Source organism: Danio rerio, chromosome 10 (genome assembly GCF_049306965.1).
Source record: "Danio rerio strain Tuebingen ecotype United States chromosome 10, GRCz12tu, whole genome shotgun sequence".
Lineage (NCBI taxonomy): Eukaryota > Metazoa > Chordata > Actinopteri > Cypriniformes > Danionidae > Danio > Danio rerio.
Genome location: NC_133185.1, coordinates 16,751,137 through 16,766,827, shown reverse-complemented (window position 1 = coordinate 16,766,827; position 15,691 = coordinate 16,751,137). Strand labels below are relative to the sequence as shown.

Sequence of the window (15,691 nt, the reverse complement as noted above, 5' to 3'; positions counted from 1 at the left end):
GTTCAAAAACACTATTTTATTAACTTTATTTAGATTTGATTTAAATGTTATTTAAAACATTAAGGCAGACACTTTACAAACGGAATATGCTTTAAACTCTAACACAAAAAATAACTAGACATAATAAACTTAAAGTATAGACAAGGTGTGAATCAGAATCAGAATGTCCTTTATTCGCCAAGTGTGAGCAAACACACAAAGGTTTATTCATTTTTTTCTGGAGCTCAGGTATACATATATCAACACAAGAAGAAAGATTTAAATAAATACTAAATGAAGTAAACAATACAAGTTATAAAGTTATATACACACATCTAGATGGTTTATGTGCAAAATATGCATTGTTGACTCATTGTTGACTTTTTAACTATAAATAAGAACATTTTTAAAAGTATATAAAAGTATTTACAATTACAGTAAATTGCTTTATAGCTTAAAAATAAATGAATATAAAATTAATAACAAATTTACTTTCAAACTCAAACCTAAACCTGTCTAAAACTGATTAGTGCCTTTTAAAACATATATTCTCTATTTGACATTCTTTAACGAATAGCTTTAAGATCTCACTGACAACCTAGAATGGCATAAAACCTCAGATCATGTTCAACATAAAGATTCAGCAGTCTATAAAAACGTAACACTTTCCATGCAAAACTTCCAGATCAAACATGATATGCCATTATCCGCGTTATCTGAAAAGAGCCCCACCTCTCTGAGCTTCTTTGGGACGTGAAGTTCAATGACAGCCCTGGCTACAATGAGCACATTTCTCAAGCTCGCCTCCTGAGCACGAGAGCAATGCACAGCAGATGCCTTTTTATTTGCTTTCACGCCTCGCGCAGTTGATTCAGTGATTCGGTAGCCCACAAGAGCATCAGTTCACTATCGGCCATAGAGCAGAATTCACAAAGCTTTTACTTGGAATATCTTTTAAAAAAAAAGCGACAAGAAGAAGAGCGCGACGCATCACCGTCTTGAGGAAGAGCGCGAAAAACGTCGCGTCAAAGGTAAACACAAATCCTCTTCAGCTTTTTGAATGCGCTTTTAAAGTTTTAACTATTGTGTGAACTGGAAAATATTAGGGTTAATAATTGGATAGCACCACAGTGTCTTATTTTTACGTTTAATTCCTCATTTCAGGTTTATAAAACGAATAATATCGACATCAGTTGTGGGTTATGATAGAAGCTGTTTGCGTTTCTTGTAATGTTATCTACCTTGACAAGAAGGCATTTATGCTGAGTTGAAATATTTGTAAATGATTAATTCGACTATAACGTTTAAAATGCATATTTGAACTTTTTTGTTGCTCTGCATGTGTTGCTTAAGAAATGTATCTTTTATTAATGTTTATAATGTTTTTATCACCGTTGTGTATGTCAGTATAATATGTGACAATAATGTTTGAGATTTCTATTTGTATTTTTGAGTTTGAGAGTTTAATATAAATGTCGGTCATTAATTTAATTTTGCAATGGGAAACTTTTGAATCACTTTGATTTCACTCCAACATTTAAAACATTTAAAGCAGCAGTTAAATTAGGCCTACGTTTAGATAACCTAAATAAATAAGCTGGTTATTAAATAAGTGGCAAACAGTAAGTGACAAGGCTATATATTATTGTACTGCAATGAGTAGGTTGTTTAATTGGCAGTTGTACTCTTTTGTCCTGCATTTTATATTGTCGGACATTTAAAAATAAACGTATCTCATTAAAAACAACAATTAATTCTTCTTCTTTAGATCGTAATCAAAGTTGTTTTCTTATTTATTTAAATTAGGCATTTAAATTTTACCTACATCATATCGTATTTGAGCTTTGGGGGGGATCTTAAAACTTTTAGAAAGTTATTAATTTTTAACTCAGAAACTAATGCTTCGAGAAATCATTTGGTTTTTGTCAGTGAACTCTTCTAAACATGTCTGAAGATTTTTTATTTGTTATCTAAACAACATGTTTTATCCATGGTAAGGACCTTTTGTGGAGTGGAAATGCTTTTAAAATGACTTTATGCAACTATTAATGAACCTTAATTATTTAAGAGTAAGTCGCTGTGGCAAAAAAGTCATAAATAATTTCGTTTTTTTCAATAATGTTCAGTAGTGCTACAAATGATTATTATAATTTCACGAACATGAATGAAACTATCAATCAAGCTCTCACAAGGCATGAAGGACACTAAAAACAAACCATAATTTATGTCTGTTCAACGCTAAAATATGTTGCTGGCCATTTCAGGGATTGACTGATGTTGCAGAGCGAGAACAGAAAACAGCTAGAAAACAGACAATTCCCTTGAGTGTTGGATAAGGTATGTGAACCAATATACACTGCCACATAATGACTCAGGATCTACAGAATTAATATATATTTTTTAATGGATAAACAGTTAATTTATTTTTAATTGCTAGTATTTAATCTGATGAATGTTTAAATTAATCAAAACAGTCTCCATCATTACCTAAGTATGAATCCATTTGACATCCTTTAGCAAAAAGGCATTATTCGGTGATTCATTGCTTCCATGATAATTGCGATTCTAAAATTCAAATGGATATTTGAAAAGCAATTAATTATATATTTTACAACCTATGGATGGCACCACACTGTATCGACGTCTAGCCCTATTTACCTGTCTGATACTGTCCTCTGTATCACAGTTCAATCAAAAGATTCTTGGAGTCTGATTACCTTACAGTAACAATATTTATATATAGTTCCCATTATAGTATACTGGAAGTCAGCATATTGAACAATACGCAAGTAACAATTTTATACATTTGCTTGACCAAGTAATCAACATCTACAAATACTCTCCTCTGATGAGATTGTATTTAAATGGTATTGCTTCACAGATAAAGGAGCATTTAGTCTTGCAATTTTCTGATAGACCTCCAGCATTAAATAAGGATTATAATGTAGGACAGTGCACTTAGGCCTATTTAGACCGCAGTGTACTCTGGGACTTTCTGTTCATGACAATTATAGGCCAGAAAGGAGTCTTCAGTTTGCACACAGTTAGCAGATATGTTTCATTTAACCAAACCGGCTTTGAAAAAAAAGTGAAGGCATTTCATTTCATTTTATTTTATTTCTTCCAAAAAGAAAAAAAAATGCCTGAGGTATATTTGGTTAGATGATGGATTTGGTGTGTAATGTCCTATTCTTGTAGCTATTAGACTTCCTCTTTCTGTATTGACCTCGACAGGTCACATAAGTAATTTTTTAAACGCATGATTAATTTCACAGTAGGGTTAACATACATATAGATGAAGTTCAATGCATCAAGCAGACACATCTAGCACTTAACATAAATGGCTAACCTTGTTAGGTACTGATTATCATCAGCGGTGGTCCAATATAATGGATAGTTAAAATAGTCTGTGTTATTATTGAGCTTTATGAACAAATCACTCTCTTAATAAAGCATAAACATAGCTATAATGCATATGATTATCTTCACCTATATAAATATGAAAATCTGTAGTATATTTTAACATTATATGAGATTACGTTTAAAGCGTGATGAAAGTTATTTTACAGTGTTGGCAATTAATTTTGAAGTGTATCATATTTTTCTTTTCATATTCCAGTAATGGGATGAGAGGTCGTATGAGGCTATTGGGAGACAAAAGCCAGCGGGATGGGATCTAAATGAGGTTTAGGGGGCCACAGATGGGACCCCTTTTTCCCTGTCAATTTGACTCGGCTTTTCAAAACACTTGACCTTTTGTACTAATTCTATTATCACGGCAAAATGAAAACGTCACAATTAGGCCCAATGTTGCGCGAAATGTCATCAGCGTCTTTAAAATATTATCATATAGCTTGTAATGGGGATATTTACAATAAAAAACGCAAATTTCGAAAAGAGGGAATTTTAATTCGTGGTATTAAAATATATGATGCCGCTTTTAACAATTGTAATTTTTCATATTCGGATCAATAGTGCATCCGCAATTTTGCTATTACTGAGAAATGTTATTGATGAGACAGTTGATGTCATCGGCATCAAGCGATTTGTTTTATACTCAGATGTGGTCGATTCAGTACGTACAGCCCATGTATTTCCCTCATAATGATGAAAAAATGACATGCCGACATTTGTCGCCTTTCGCTTGATTTATGATCGCGTGGAAATTGGCTCAATACAGCGTGACAGTTTGGACAGTTTGAGTGTGACAATGCAGATGCTGGTAACGAAATAATAAAGCACAAACAACTACCTGACTGCGCATTACACTTTTAAAGCGTCATATTAAAGACGGATAAGAATAATTAAAAACTAAATTTTTTTCCACTTTATTTTACATCATGCCTTAAATTTATTAAACTCTTAAAAATAGCATATTTTTTCTGTATTGGCATCAATGGTTCCATGAAAAATCTTGACGTTATTGATTTATTGAAATGATTAAGTGGGGAAAATGTTATTTAGCTTATTCTTTAGACGTTATTTATAGTATGAAGAAAAATGTTATTTAGATTATTGCTTGGGGGGAACCTAAAAAACTGCACCACTATGAAAAAAACGCATTTTTGGTTCTTTATTTTTTTAGAGTGTATTCTTAAATATTCATGCATAGTTCAAAAATTATTCATAGTTCTTATTGAAAAAATAAACGATTTATACTCGTGCTATCGTATCTATATTTTAAACACAAAACTATTTGGTTAGGATCTGCGTGGTGTGATATTTAAAAATAAGATTAAATATATGAAACACTTCAGCTTGTTGTTTCTCTATACCGAAATAAACAAAACAAATTATTCTATATATTTTAAATGATGCATCATTTAGGCTACCTGTGCTCGGCGTGTTATGATAGGCTATTTAAATTAAAAGTAACACGTTTTACATAAAGAACACTTTCTCTTTTTTGTCTATTATACTGATTACACATGGGTCCTTCACGGGCGCTTTTCTCCTAATTCAGAAATGAGCTCTGCGCGCGCGGCATCACCCGGGGCCCCTGCGGCTCCTGTCTGAGCTTCTCTTTAGCGTGTTTGAGTGGCAGTTAGTGAAACGTCATTGGCTCTTCAGAGGGGCAGAGCCACGCCAATCACTCACATCCAGCTCCGGCAATAAGAGCCAGTGTGTGAGGCGCGCGCTTATTCGCTCTGTCTCTACTCTTACTACAGTTACTGGACACGATAAAGGAGATTGTTTCTGTTTGTAAAGTTCGTGGTCTCGCTGGCCGTTTTCATTAATTTCTGATAGCGAGATTTCGTATGTGGAATATAGGCTATTCGACATGATTTGTGCTCTGTAGCGTTTGGAAAACTCCGACAGCGCGCGGAGGTAAGAAAAATGCAAACTTTTCATCTTCTCCGGGTCTGACTGAAAATGACAGTTTTGTTTAGGTTTAGCCGTTTAAAGTGACTTGTGCTCGGCGAATCTGATGACACACTTATATGCTTTTCTGTTATTATTAATATTATTACAGTAATATTTACCTATAGTATGAAGCATCATCTAAACATTAAAAAGCGACGTTCTATATATTTTGTGTGGAGAAAAAAAGGCTGACAATTTACGGCTAAATCTTAAATTATCTGTCATTTCGCGACGTTGTAGCCTTTTATATTCAATAATTATTAAATATATCCAGGGTATTTTAAAACGAGTACAATAGCATGTTAAACATATTACACAGATTGTTTATATTAAAGCAACAAAAAGTTGTAATTTCTCATAGCGCTTTAAGGAGCAAATAATTTCGTTGGCGCGCTGATAGCCAATATATATTCGTTTTAATTAATTCGTTTTCTCTAATTTGCAAGCATGTTGATTAGCATTTTTCACATTTTCTTTTTTCACATCCAGATCTACAAATATTTCAAAGCAGTCATTAATTCTCCATATATTTATATATTTCAATTTCATACATTAAATTCGTTTATTTATACAGCAAATTAAAATTAACTGTAGCTGTCAAATTGCTGTACATTAAACAAAAAAAAAGAAAGAAAGAAAACTAACAAAATAATTATACTGAAATAAAATAATGCTATTTATTAATTATGCCATATATGGTTATAACCAAGTTCTTTAATGGCAGGCCCACTTTATATATAAATTAATACAGCTGAAACTTTTTTTTTCTATTGACTCTTTTGAATTAATTTTAAAAGCTAAATTAATCTTTTATGATGTGTTTACAGACAAAATACTCCAGTCAGTGGTCTCCTTAGCATGGACAAGAGTCTTCTGCCTGGACCAAAAGACATTGTGATGGCAACCCCACCAAGTTCATTTCAGCAGGAGCCCCTCACACCTCCAAGATCCTCACTTAAGCCCAACCAAGTTGGGCAGGTCATCCTCTACGGGGTACCAATTGTTTCACTTGTAATTGACAATCAAGAACGGCTATGCCTGGCTCAGATATCCAACACCCTGTTAAAGAACTACAGCTACAATGAGATCCACAACCGTCGAGTAGCTCTGGGCATCACCTGTGTGCAGTGCACTCCAGTCCAGCTTGAGATCCTTCGGCGGGCGGGCGCCATGCCCATTTCATCCCGGCGCTGTGGCATGATAACCAAACGGGAAGCGGAACGGCTTTGCAAGTCTTTCCTGGGTGAGAACTCTCCACCCAAACTGCCAGACAACTTTGCGTTTGAAGTGATGCATGAATGTGCTTGGGGCTGCCGGGGAAGTTTCATCCCAGCACGTTACAACAGCTCCAGGGCTAAATGCATCAAGTGCTCCTACTGCAATATGTACTTCTCCCCGAACAAATTCATCTTCCACTCACACCGCACACCCGAGGCCAAGTACACACAGCCAGATGCCGCCAACTTCAACTCCTGGCGTCGGCACCTTAAACTTGCAGAAAAAACACCACCCGATGACCTGATGTTTGCCTGGGAGGATGTAAAAGCCATGTTCAATGGAGGAAGTCGTAAGAGAGCACTTCCTTCCTCTCACTGCTCATCTATGAGTGCCGTCAAAGCCGTAAACTCAGTTCTGCCCCACATGATCTCTCCTGAACTGACCCAGAAGAGGGGTCGATATGAGGATGATGATGATTTGGACTCCAACAGCCTTTCACCTCGAAAAGCACCTCGCAGTTACCCGGTCATTCCTGTCCCAAGTAAAGGTTTTGGGATGCTGCAGAAGTTCCCAACTACTTCACTATTCCCCAGCCCCTACACCTTCCCTGCATTTGGCCTGTGCCCGCAGAAGAAGGACGACAGTGAGGCAAGCAATGGACAGAAAAACAACAGCCTCTCGGGTCTTCTTTGGCCTGGCCGCAAAGACGCTTTTTATCCCCCTTTCTGCATGTTTTGGCCCCCAAGGGCAACAGGGGGTATTCCAGTACCCACTTACCTGCAACCCCAACCCAATGCTTTGTCCTCCCTCACAGAAAGCCCATCTCTCAGACAAGCTTTTTTAGATCTGTCTGAACAGGGCGATGCTGGTTCAGGCTTGGATACAAACCCCAGGTCTGGGCTGTTTGACAGTGACTGCCCACCTGTGACCTCAGAACTACGACCTGCACCAGAAGGCTGGCTAAAGCTGCTAGACACCCCCTCCCTTCAAGCCCGCAAGGCCAGTTACCACTCTGCCTTCCGGCCAGTGGTCAAAGACACAGAAAGCATCGCAAAACTTCATGGCAGCCTGGAGGACTTCGGGCCCGAGAGGCACCTTTCTCCAGGAACCAGCTGCAGCTACCAAAGTGACAGTGCAGAAAGCGATGAGGAGCAAGAAGTGGATGTGGAGACGAAACAGGACGAGGAGCAGGAAGACTTTGGCAGCCGCGTAGCGCAGACACCACCGCAGCCGTGCGGCCTGCACATGCGTGGGCTTCCTGACAGCCAAACAACAGCCGAACAGGCCAAAGAACTAGCCTCCTTCCCAAGCATACCCGCTGAGACCCCGGCAGAGGACAAACCAGGCCTCGCTGTCAGTCCGCCCACTATCCTCAAAGTCCCCAGCCCTGTTCACGGCTCGCTGGAGGAAAGCGCCGCGTACAGAAATGTAAATATTCCCTCCAGGCACTTTAACTAATTATTTAAATGCGGGCCATCGGCTGGCAGGGTCCATATGCATAACAAGATTGATAGCCTGTGTTCCCTGCAGAAATGAAATATTCAGAGCTCTTTGATCCCTCCTAATAAGCCCAGTCGTGTTTTGTTTAATGGCGACATTATGTTTGCTCCCCTTTGTCACTTCTGCCTATTAGCCCTTTTAATCTTTAACCCTCTGACGCTACATTAACAGACAGATCGAGAAGAGCGACAGCAATTGTAACGGGAATTCTTCAGCAATTAGCCTCAGCATGCACATGCGCACACACACACACACACACTCTCACACACAAAGGGGCGTGTTGATTTATCTAAAGAAACTCAGTAGCACGACTCAGCCAAACTTACATCAGGATCATATATAAAACATAACAGCATTGTCATTCTCAAGGCTAATCAATTCTGTGCTTTTGGCTGACTGATATATTTTGTTGCTCTCTGTTCAACCTTTGGCCTGGTGTTATGAATCAGTTCTAATCAGACACCGCTGGTGTTTTATGGTTACAGGCTCACAAGAGCAGAGACGATGGGCTGCCAGCTTACGCAACCAAAAACAAAACAGCCGCCTCAGGTGAGAAATGAGTTTAAAGTGAACATCATACACATTTAAAGGTTGCACCTTATTTTACATTATTACATTGTACTTACAATGTAAAGATTGTTTAAGATTACTTCTGTACATGGGTTAAGGTTATGTTCAGGGGGAGGTTTAGGCATATTAATTAGCTAATAAGTACATAAAATAAGTCAAGTTATGCCACAGAATACTTTTTTTCTTGTTGTTCACCAAAGAAGCTTGTTTTTTTAGTGTGAAGAATATTTTAATAATCTAAAGAAGCTTTTTCCACTATAAAGAACCTTTTAATGGTTCTTCATGGAACTATTAATGGCAGTAAAGAAGTTTTATTTCTTATTCATTACGTACATGTGAAACAGGCCTGTAAAATAAAATGCTCCCCATTTGAAAGTAAATGCATTTACCAAATTAAATGTTCAATAATTTTAAAAAAAAGATCACAATTTATGCTTTCCATATAAACACTTCATTAAGGTGTATACATGCATTCACATTTTTACATTTTCTTTCAGACGACAACAAAGAGCAAAGCAGCTTTTTCGTTTCGGAGACAGAGACATCCGCACCGGAATACTGGCGAGAAAACCCAAGTAAGAGCGCACGCCACTTTATCTCCATTGCACATCCGCCACTTACACCAAGAGGGCCGCAAAATAATTTGCGCCGCACAGCTAGCCCATTCCTGCAAGGATATTAGGATTAATCTAAATATAAAAGATACGGGATGGAATATACTCTCGCCGCACTCTTAAAATGGAGCAGCTCTCTCCACAATGTCATTGGGAAAATGTGTTCTGTGGGGAGCCATAACAGTTCAGCAAGACAATCAGCTCAACGCCAGGAAGGTGACAATCACCATTTGAACAATATCAAACGGAAATAATTGCCTTTTGCTTGGCAAAATCTTCCATTAGAAAGATCATAGCTTATTGCCTTTTATCTGTCAGAAAGACATTAAAAGTGTTTTATGACATCTATGGCAACATTTATATTATCCGGCCGATAATGATCTCCTCATATAAGGTATAATATATTTGAAAAAATTACATGAAACAAATTAAATGAAACCACCTTTGCCTGATTGCTAAACGTCTCCGAGGGGCTACTGGGAAACGTGATTAGAACTTCTGATTTTACAAAGTCTAACGGCAGTGTCTTAAAGATAGTTCTGTTTCTTGGGAGGGAAGGGGGAAAAAATAATCTAATTTTCCATTTATATAATGCAAACTGCCTTGGCTTTGACTATTCACGGTTAATTGACTGTCAAACGAGGTTGTTATCCTCAGGCACTGTCTGCAAATTTGCTTGTCAAATGAGACAGAGAGAGGAGGAGAGCGAGAACAAGACCGCTTTCCAAATGAGGAACGCCTTGTTCGGCTTAAGGAGGCAAGACGGGAAATGAGAGGAGAGAGAGAGAGACAGTAGAATAAGGGAAGATTATACCTACATGCTGGATCACTTCATTTGAGCCATTTGAGATACAGACACAAAAACACAGTACCATGCGAATTTACAGACCCAAAAGTGTTTAGATTTATTTCCTGATTTACTATAGCACTGAAGCTTTTTTTTTTAATCTGCTATTTTTACAATTTCACTTATTTCAGGCATTCTGCATTTGTGTTTGAATTTAGATGCATTTGAACCCACTAATCATATGCTATGATGCACTTTCTGAATTACATCTTTACCATAAATATGGAAATTTATTACCATTTATTTAACCAGAAAAATCATAAATGTTATTTCACTTTGTAAGCCAAACATGCTCGTCTAAAAAAAACATGTAATCGCACTGACATCTACTGGCTGCTCTTGGTATTACATGTGTTTCAGACCGTATTTTGAATTGACGGATGCTTTATACTTCCTAAGTATTTGAATTTAAAAATTGCTATTTATTTTGCTCAGCAGACCAAAGTCAAGAGGCAAACTCTCCTGTATCACTCAAGAAGGATGTTGAGAACATGGAAAAAGGTAAGCTCACAAACAGATTGAATACACTATGTTACAGTAAGATTCATATAACATTAAAACTAAGGGAAAATAAAGATACCACTTCAGGACTTTAACTTACTGTATGTGTTTGAGTGACATGTAATTTTGTTTGACATTTCTTCCATTTGTAAAATAAATATGGAGTTTTTAAACTTTTTTTCTTTAAAAAAATAAAGAAAGAAATAAGCAGACATGGATATTTATTTTTTTAGACAACCCAGTACTGATGTCCTAACATCACAAAAGTTCAGAAAGCTTGTTTGATGGAAAAATAAAATTAACCGGTTGTCATTTTCTGAAAGTAAAAAATATATATCTAAATTACAATATTTCTATTTAAAATTTGGAAGATATGTTTCATAAGATTGAACAAATATAATAATGTTACTGAAACACATACCTATAGTCAATTTTATGCATCTAGAGAATCTGATTTTAACATTTTAATTTATATAATGTTTTCACTTAAATATTGACACTGAAGATTTCTAAATACTTCATATTTACATTGCAGCAATAAATTAAACTGTAAATAAAATTTTACATGTATTACAATATGTGTTTTTAAAAATACATTAATAATTAGCTATTATAATTAAATATTATATTTACTGATTTGTCTGTTTACTGAGTGGCTTAAAAATCTTAACCTGAACATCTGACTATTGTTTTTTAAAAAAAGACTGTTTAAAATAGCTTTTCTGTAATTGCAACAGATGAAATCATTCATATTTTGGGCACAACATGAATTGGAGTCTAATCTTGATTTACTGTGTTATTTGTCCTTCAGAGGAACTCCAGAAAGTTCTCCTTGAACAGATAGATTTACGGAGGAGACTGGAGCAGGAGTTTCACGCTCTGAAAGGCAGCTCTCCATTTCCAGTTTTCCGTAAGTGTCCTTACTTCATTTCTCAAATCAGCATAACACCATTTTTAAGTAATGTTAATTTCTTTTGTAGGAAACGTAGCACAATATTTTTTTCATACAGAATAACATTAAAAAGATTTTATGTTTATAAAAACATATTCAGCCAAAAAATATAAATCTGTAACTCCTGATGATACATTTGAGATCTTATAAAACACACCATTCTGTGCATTAAACTGAATATTATTTACATTATTTTTTTACCTTTTATCTGTCAGAATTCATGATAGTCTGAAACATGAGCTTCATAACACTTTAATGTGTTCTTTTTTTTATCAAAATGACCACAGTTCACAAAAAATGTTTTCTCTAGTGAAACTATCAGTCATATCAGAGAAAGAAATGTATATATACATTTAAACTACTTATATTTGTATCTTATGTGGTTTATCAATGTCGGGAAGTTTGCATCACAATATAGCTGTAGTTATATAACCTATAATTTTACTCTTTTCTGAAAATGATTGTTTATTTTATAGAAGACCTATATTTTAGGCAGAGGTTGTGTGGATTACTTTAAAGCTGCCTTAATGTGGATTTTGCACATTAAAAATGATCTACAGCTCACTGAGGCCAACTAACTACCATTAGATTGAAAGAAATTATGTTTTATGTTATGTTTACCTTCAAAACCCTATCTTTAGCTAAAATAAGAAAGTACACAATCTGTTTTTTATAACACCTTTTCACTTAGGCTTTTCATGAAAAAAAAATCCATATAAAGAAAACTTCAGCGTAAAGAAAGCATCTGAAAATACTTTCATTTTTTTTTTGTAGATTTTAATCGCAAAGCATATTTTAAAGGAGATTTTTTTTTTCAAAATTAGTTTTTTGATTTCCAGCACTGAGCCATAAATTTCCACTTAAACATCAATTACATTTACTAGACAGCACAGTTTTATTCATAATCTATATTCTGAAAGTCTTTACTGGTGGATTTGTTTGTGACATTTGGAATTACTGAATCATAAAAAGAGATTTGCGTAAAAAAGATGAAAAAAGGGAGATTTCTTAAAGTTCATGTGAACTGGAAGTTAATGAGACTTTTATTTCAGGATGTTGATGGATTTCCAACTGAAATTGAATATTTAGTAGGGGGCGGGGCTTTATTTTTTCACCTAGAAGCACCTGTGATTCCAATATAAGCAAATGGTCATACTTTGATTGAAGAATACCAAAACAACCCCCGCTCCCCCCCAAGTTGATTACCTTGCTTGAATTGTTCACTTTAAAAATAACAGTGTACACTGTTTTGATTTTACATGGCATGGTGAACAATAATATTTCTTTAATCCTGACCTGTGGTGTCTTAAATGTGTGTGTATATACGGTACCATACAGTGACCATAAGATGTCTTTATTTGACGTTTTACATATTCATGTTCCACAGATAACTTTCAGGACCAAATGAAGAGAGAACTGGCGTACAGGGAAGAGATGGTACAGCAGTTACAGATGGTAAGGAGCTTTCTGTTAACACAGTCTGCAATAAGGTCACCATCTCCCATATGATTAATTAGCTCGTGACTTACAAGCAGCACCCTATTACATATGCAAATAATCTGCTGTATATATTATCTGAAGAGGAAGAAAAATCAGCGAGATCTGGAGTCTTGTGCTTTCTAAAACTGTAGAAAACATTGCTTATCGGTGTAACATGCATCACTGCTGCATGTGTGTGTTTAACAGACTGACGTTTATTTTTTTACAGAATGAAAAATCAGAACGACAATAATAACAATGAAGTGTACAAGATCTCTGATTTATTTTGCTCTTGTATTTGCATATTTAAAGGCAATTTTCTCACCAAAATTCAAACTATGTCATGGTTTACTCATCCTGCACTTGTTCCAACCCTGTTGGAGTTTCTTTCTTTGGAAGAAAAGGAAGAAACTTTGAAGAAGGTTGGGGGAAAAAAGCCATTTAATTCCATAGAAAAAGTCTTAGTAGCTTTTTTTTTAAAGAACATTCTTTATAAAATTGTGTTTTGTGTTAAACAGTATAAAGAAACTGATAAACTGATGTGATAAATATTAAACGCATCTCTGAAATAACTGATTCTCATTGGTCAATTATGACATTTGGAAGTAGGTTATTCCCAGATAACTACCAATTAAACTAAAGACAAATGGCCAAAAATCATATTTTAATATATATCATATTACATTTGGCATCGAATTGCAACTGAATAATTAATAATGCATAATGATAACATAATAAGTAAGTTACTGTATGCTTCATAAAGCTGTATTCATATAGTTTAGTTTTAGTGCAAGTAGCCTCGTAATAAGAACGATAATGTACATCCAGCCGCATGGATTATCAGTTCAATGTACATTATCACAATTATTACGCTGTGCCTTACATGATGCATTGCTGAAAACGGTATTATTATTTAGTTACTGATCTGAGAATTCAGCTCAATTAAAAGCATTTAATTTTTTTTTTCCTGAAAATCCCCTCATCCAATCCATTAATTCACAACACATCATCAAGGAGATTGATTATGCATTAGTACATGAGCCCAAATGTTATATATATTTTTGGTGTATGGAATAAAACCACTTGCATTCATCAAGGATGCTTCAAATTAATCAAAAGTGACAGTAAATACATTTATAACGCTACAAAAATATTTTGAACTAGATTCACTAAAGAACTCTGAAAAATAAAACGCCACAGTGTCCACAAAAACATTTTAACATTGACTGTAATGAGAATTATGACTTTCTTGAGCATTAAATCAGCACATTACAATCATCTCTGAAAAATCACGAGTCACTGGAGACTGGACTAATTGATATTAACTGATTCCATCTTTATTTTTCAGATTCCCTATGCAAACATCATTAGAAAAGAAAAAGTCGGGACACATCTAAACAAAAGCTAAATGGTAAGTGTCAAAGATATTCGATAAAATTGCGATAAGATAAGAAATATTATGTGTGGTATTATTAGCTGATTTTAGTTTAGAATTTACAACTTTACTGTTTTTTGGCAATACTTTGGCAATTCATTGTTAGTTTAATAAATAAGTTAACCATGTTTCAACTTTTTTTTAAGTTATATGAGATTAAACTCAATATCTTAGCAACAAGTAAAATTTTAATTGACTGAATTTGTTTTATGGAGAGTTTTATGGACTCTCAAATGATGTTTATTATTAAATTTTTTAAATATTTTATATACCATTTATATTTTAAAACAGCATTGATTTGCCAACCATTATTAATTTAATGTGAATATTTAATAACTGTACGAATTGTTGTTTTAGCTCATTTCATCTACAACAATATCAAGCTGCTCTCAACATCATCAGACACAATGAAGTGAAATCATCTCAGTCTCCAAGGAGTCGTCAAACAAAATAAAAATAACCTCTTCGCCGGATCAAAATATCAGCACCTCAACAATGTCCATCTCTCCAATGAAACCAAATGGCATCAGCGACTGACATACACTTCAGTGCATCTACCAATGATTTAGACTTCAATTGACTTATTTATCTTGTGTACAGAAACCCTTCTTTGATTATTTATGGACTTATTTAAGTTTATTTATGACCCATGCATTCCCTGGTTTGTTGATAACAGCGTACTGTACAGTTCTATTAGCCCGAGGTTGTAAATGTACAGAAGGAGCTTGCTTTGGAAGAGCATCTCAAAGTGTGTCAACTTTTCTCGTTTTGCCTGTTTAAATACAACACTGACATAAACACGAGTTTAAAAAAAAAAAAAAAAAAACGTTATTATAAACTGTTCATGCAAATGTATTTAAATATGTTCTTGTAGTTTCTCTACTATTTATGTGGATAATTAAAGTCTATACAATGAATAAGACTGGACATTCTTAATTTCTTTGAATTTTTCTTTGTTGTATTATTTATTAATTTTATTATTTATTTTTTAGATGACCTTTAGGATTTTTTTAATCATAGACCTACTAGCTAGCTTGACAATACTTGCTAGCTTAAGAGTCCATTTAGAACAATAATTATTTAAAAATTTGAAGAAATGTTATTTACTGTTGATAGAATAAAACAAAAATTACCATTTGATCAAACCCACACCTAAAAAATACAGTAAATGTATGGAAACTGGTCACTATTATTATTTAATATCTGTAATCCAGGGCGACACCATGGCTCAG

At 34.9% G+C, this 15,691-nt stretch overlaps 1 protein-coding gene across 6 annotated transcripts; it reads left to right on the top strand.

Moving 5' to 3' along the window:
• The first annotated feature begins 762 nt into the window (after positions 1-762).
• On the top strand, positions 763-15,381 carry skor2 (SKI family transcriptional corepressor 2). Of its 6 annotated transcripts, none has more exons than XM_068223922.1 (10): positions 763-1,010; positions 2,244-2,316; positions 6,171-7,989; positions 8,547-8,610; positions 9,129-9,206; positions 10,531-10,593; positions 11,405-11,503; positions 12,933-13,000; positions 14,373-14,435; positions 14,817-15,381. In XM_068223922.1, the coding sequence occupies exons 3-9, from the start codon at positions 6,202-6,204 to the stop codon at positions 14,430-14,432; spliced, it is 2,220 nt and encodes a 739-aa protein (XP_068080023.1). In that variant the 5' UTR covers positions 763-1,010; positions 2,244-2,316; positions 6,171-6,201; the 3' UTR covers positions 14,433-14,435; positions 14,817-15,381. The 6 variants fall into 6 exon arrangements, with proteins under 6 accessions (XP_068080023.1, XP_068080020.1, XP_073770594.1 ...); XM_068223919.1 differs by having other exon boundaries at positions 10,528-10,593; XM_073914493.1 differs by lacking the exon at positions 2,244-2,316.
• Positions 15,382-15,691: the final 310 nt, after the last annotated feature.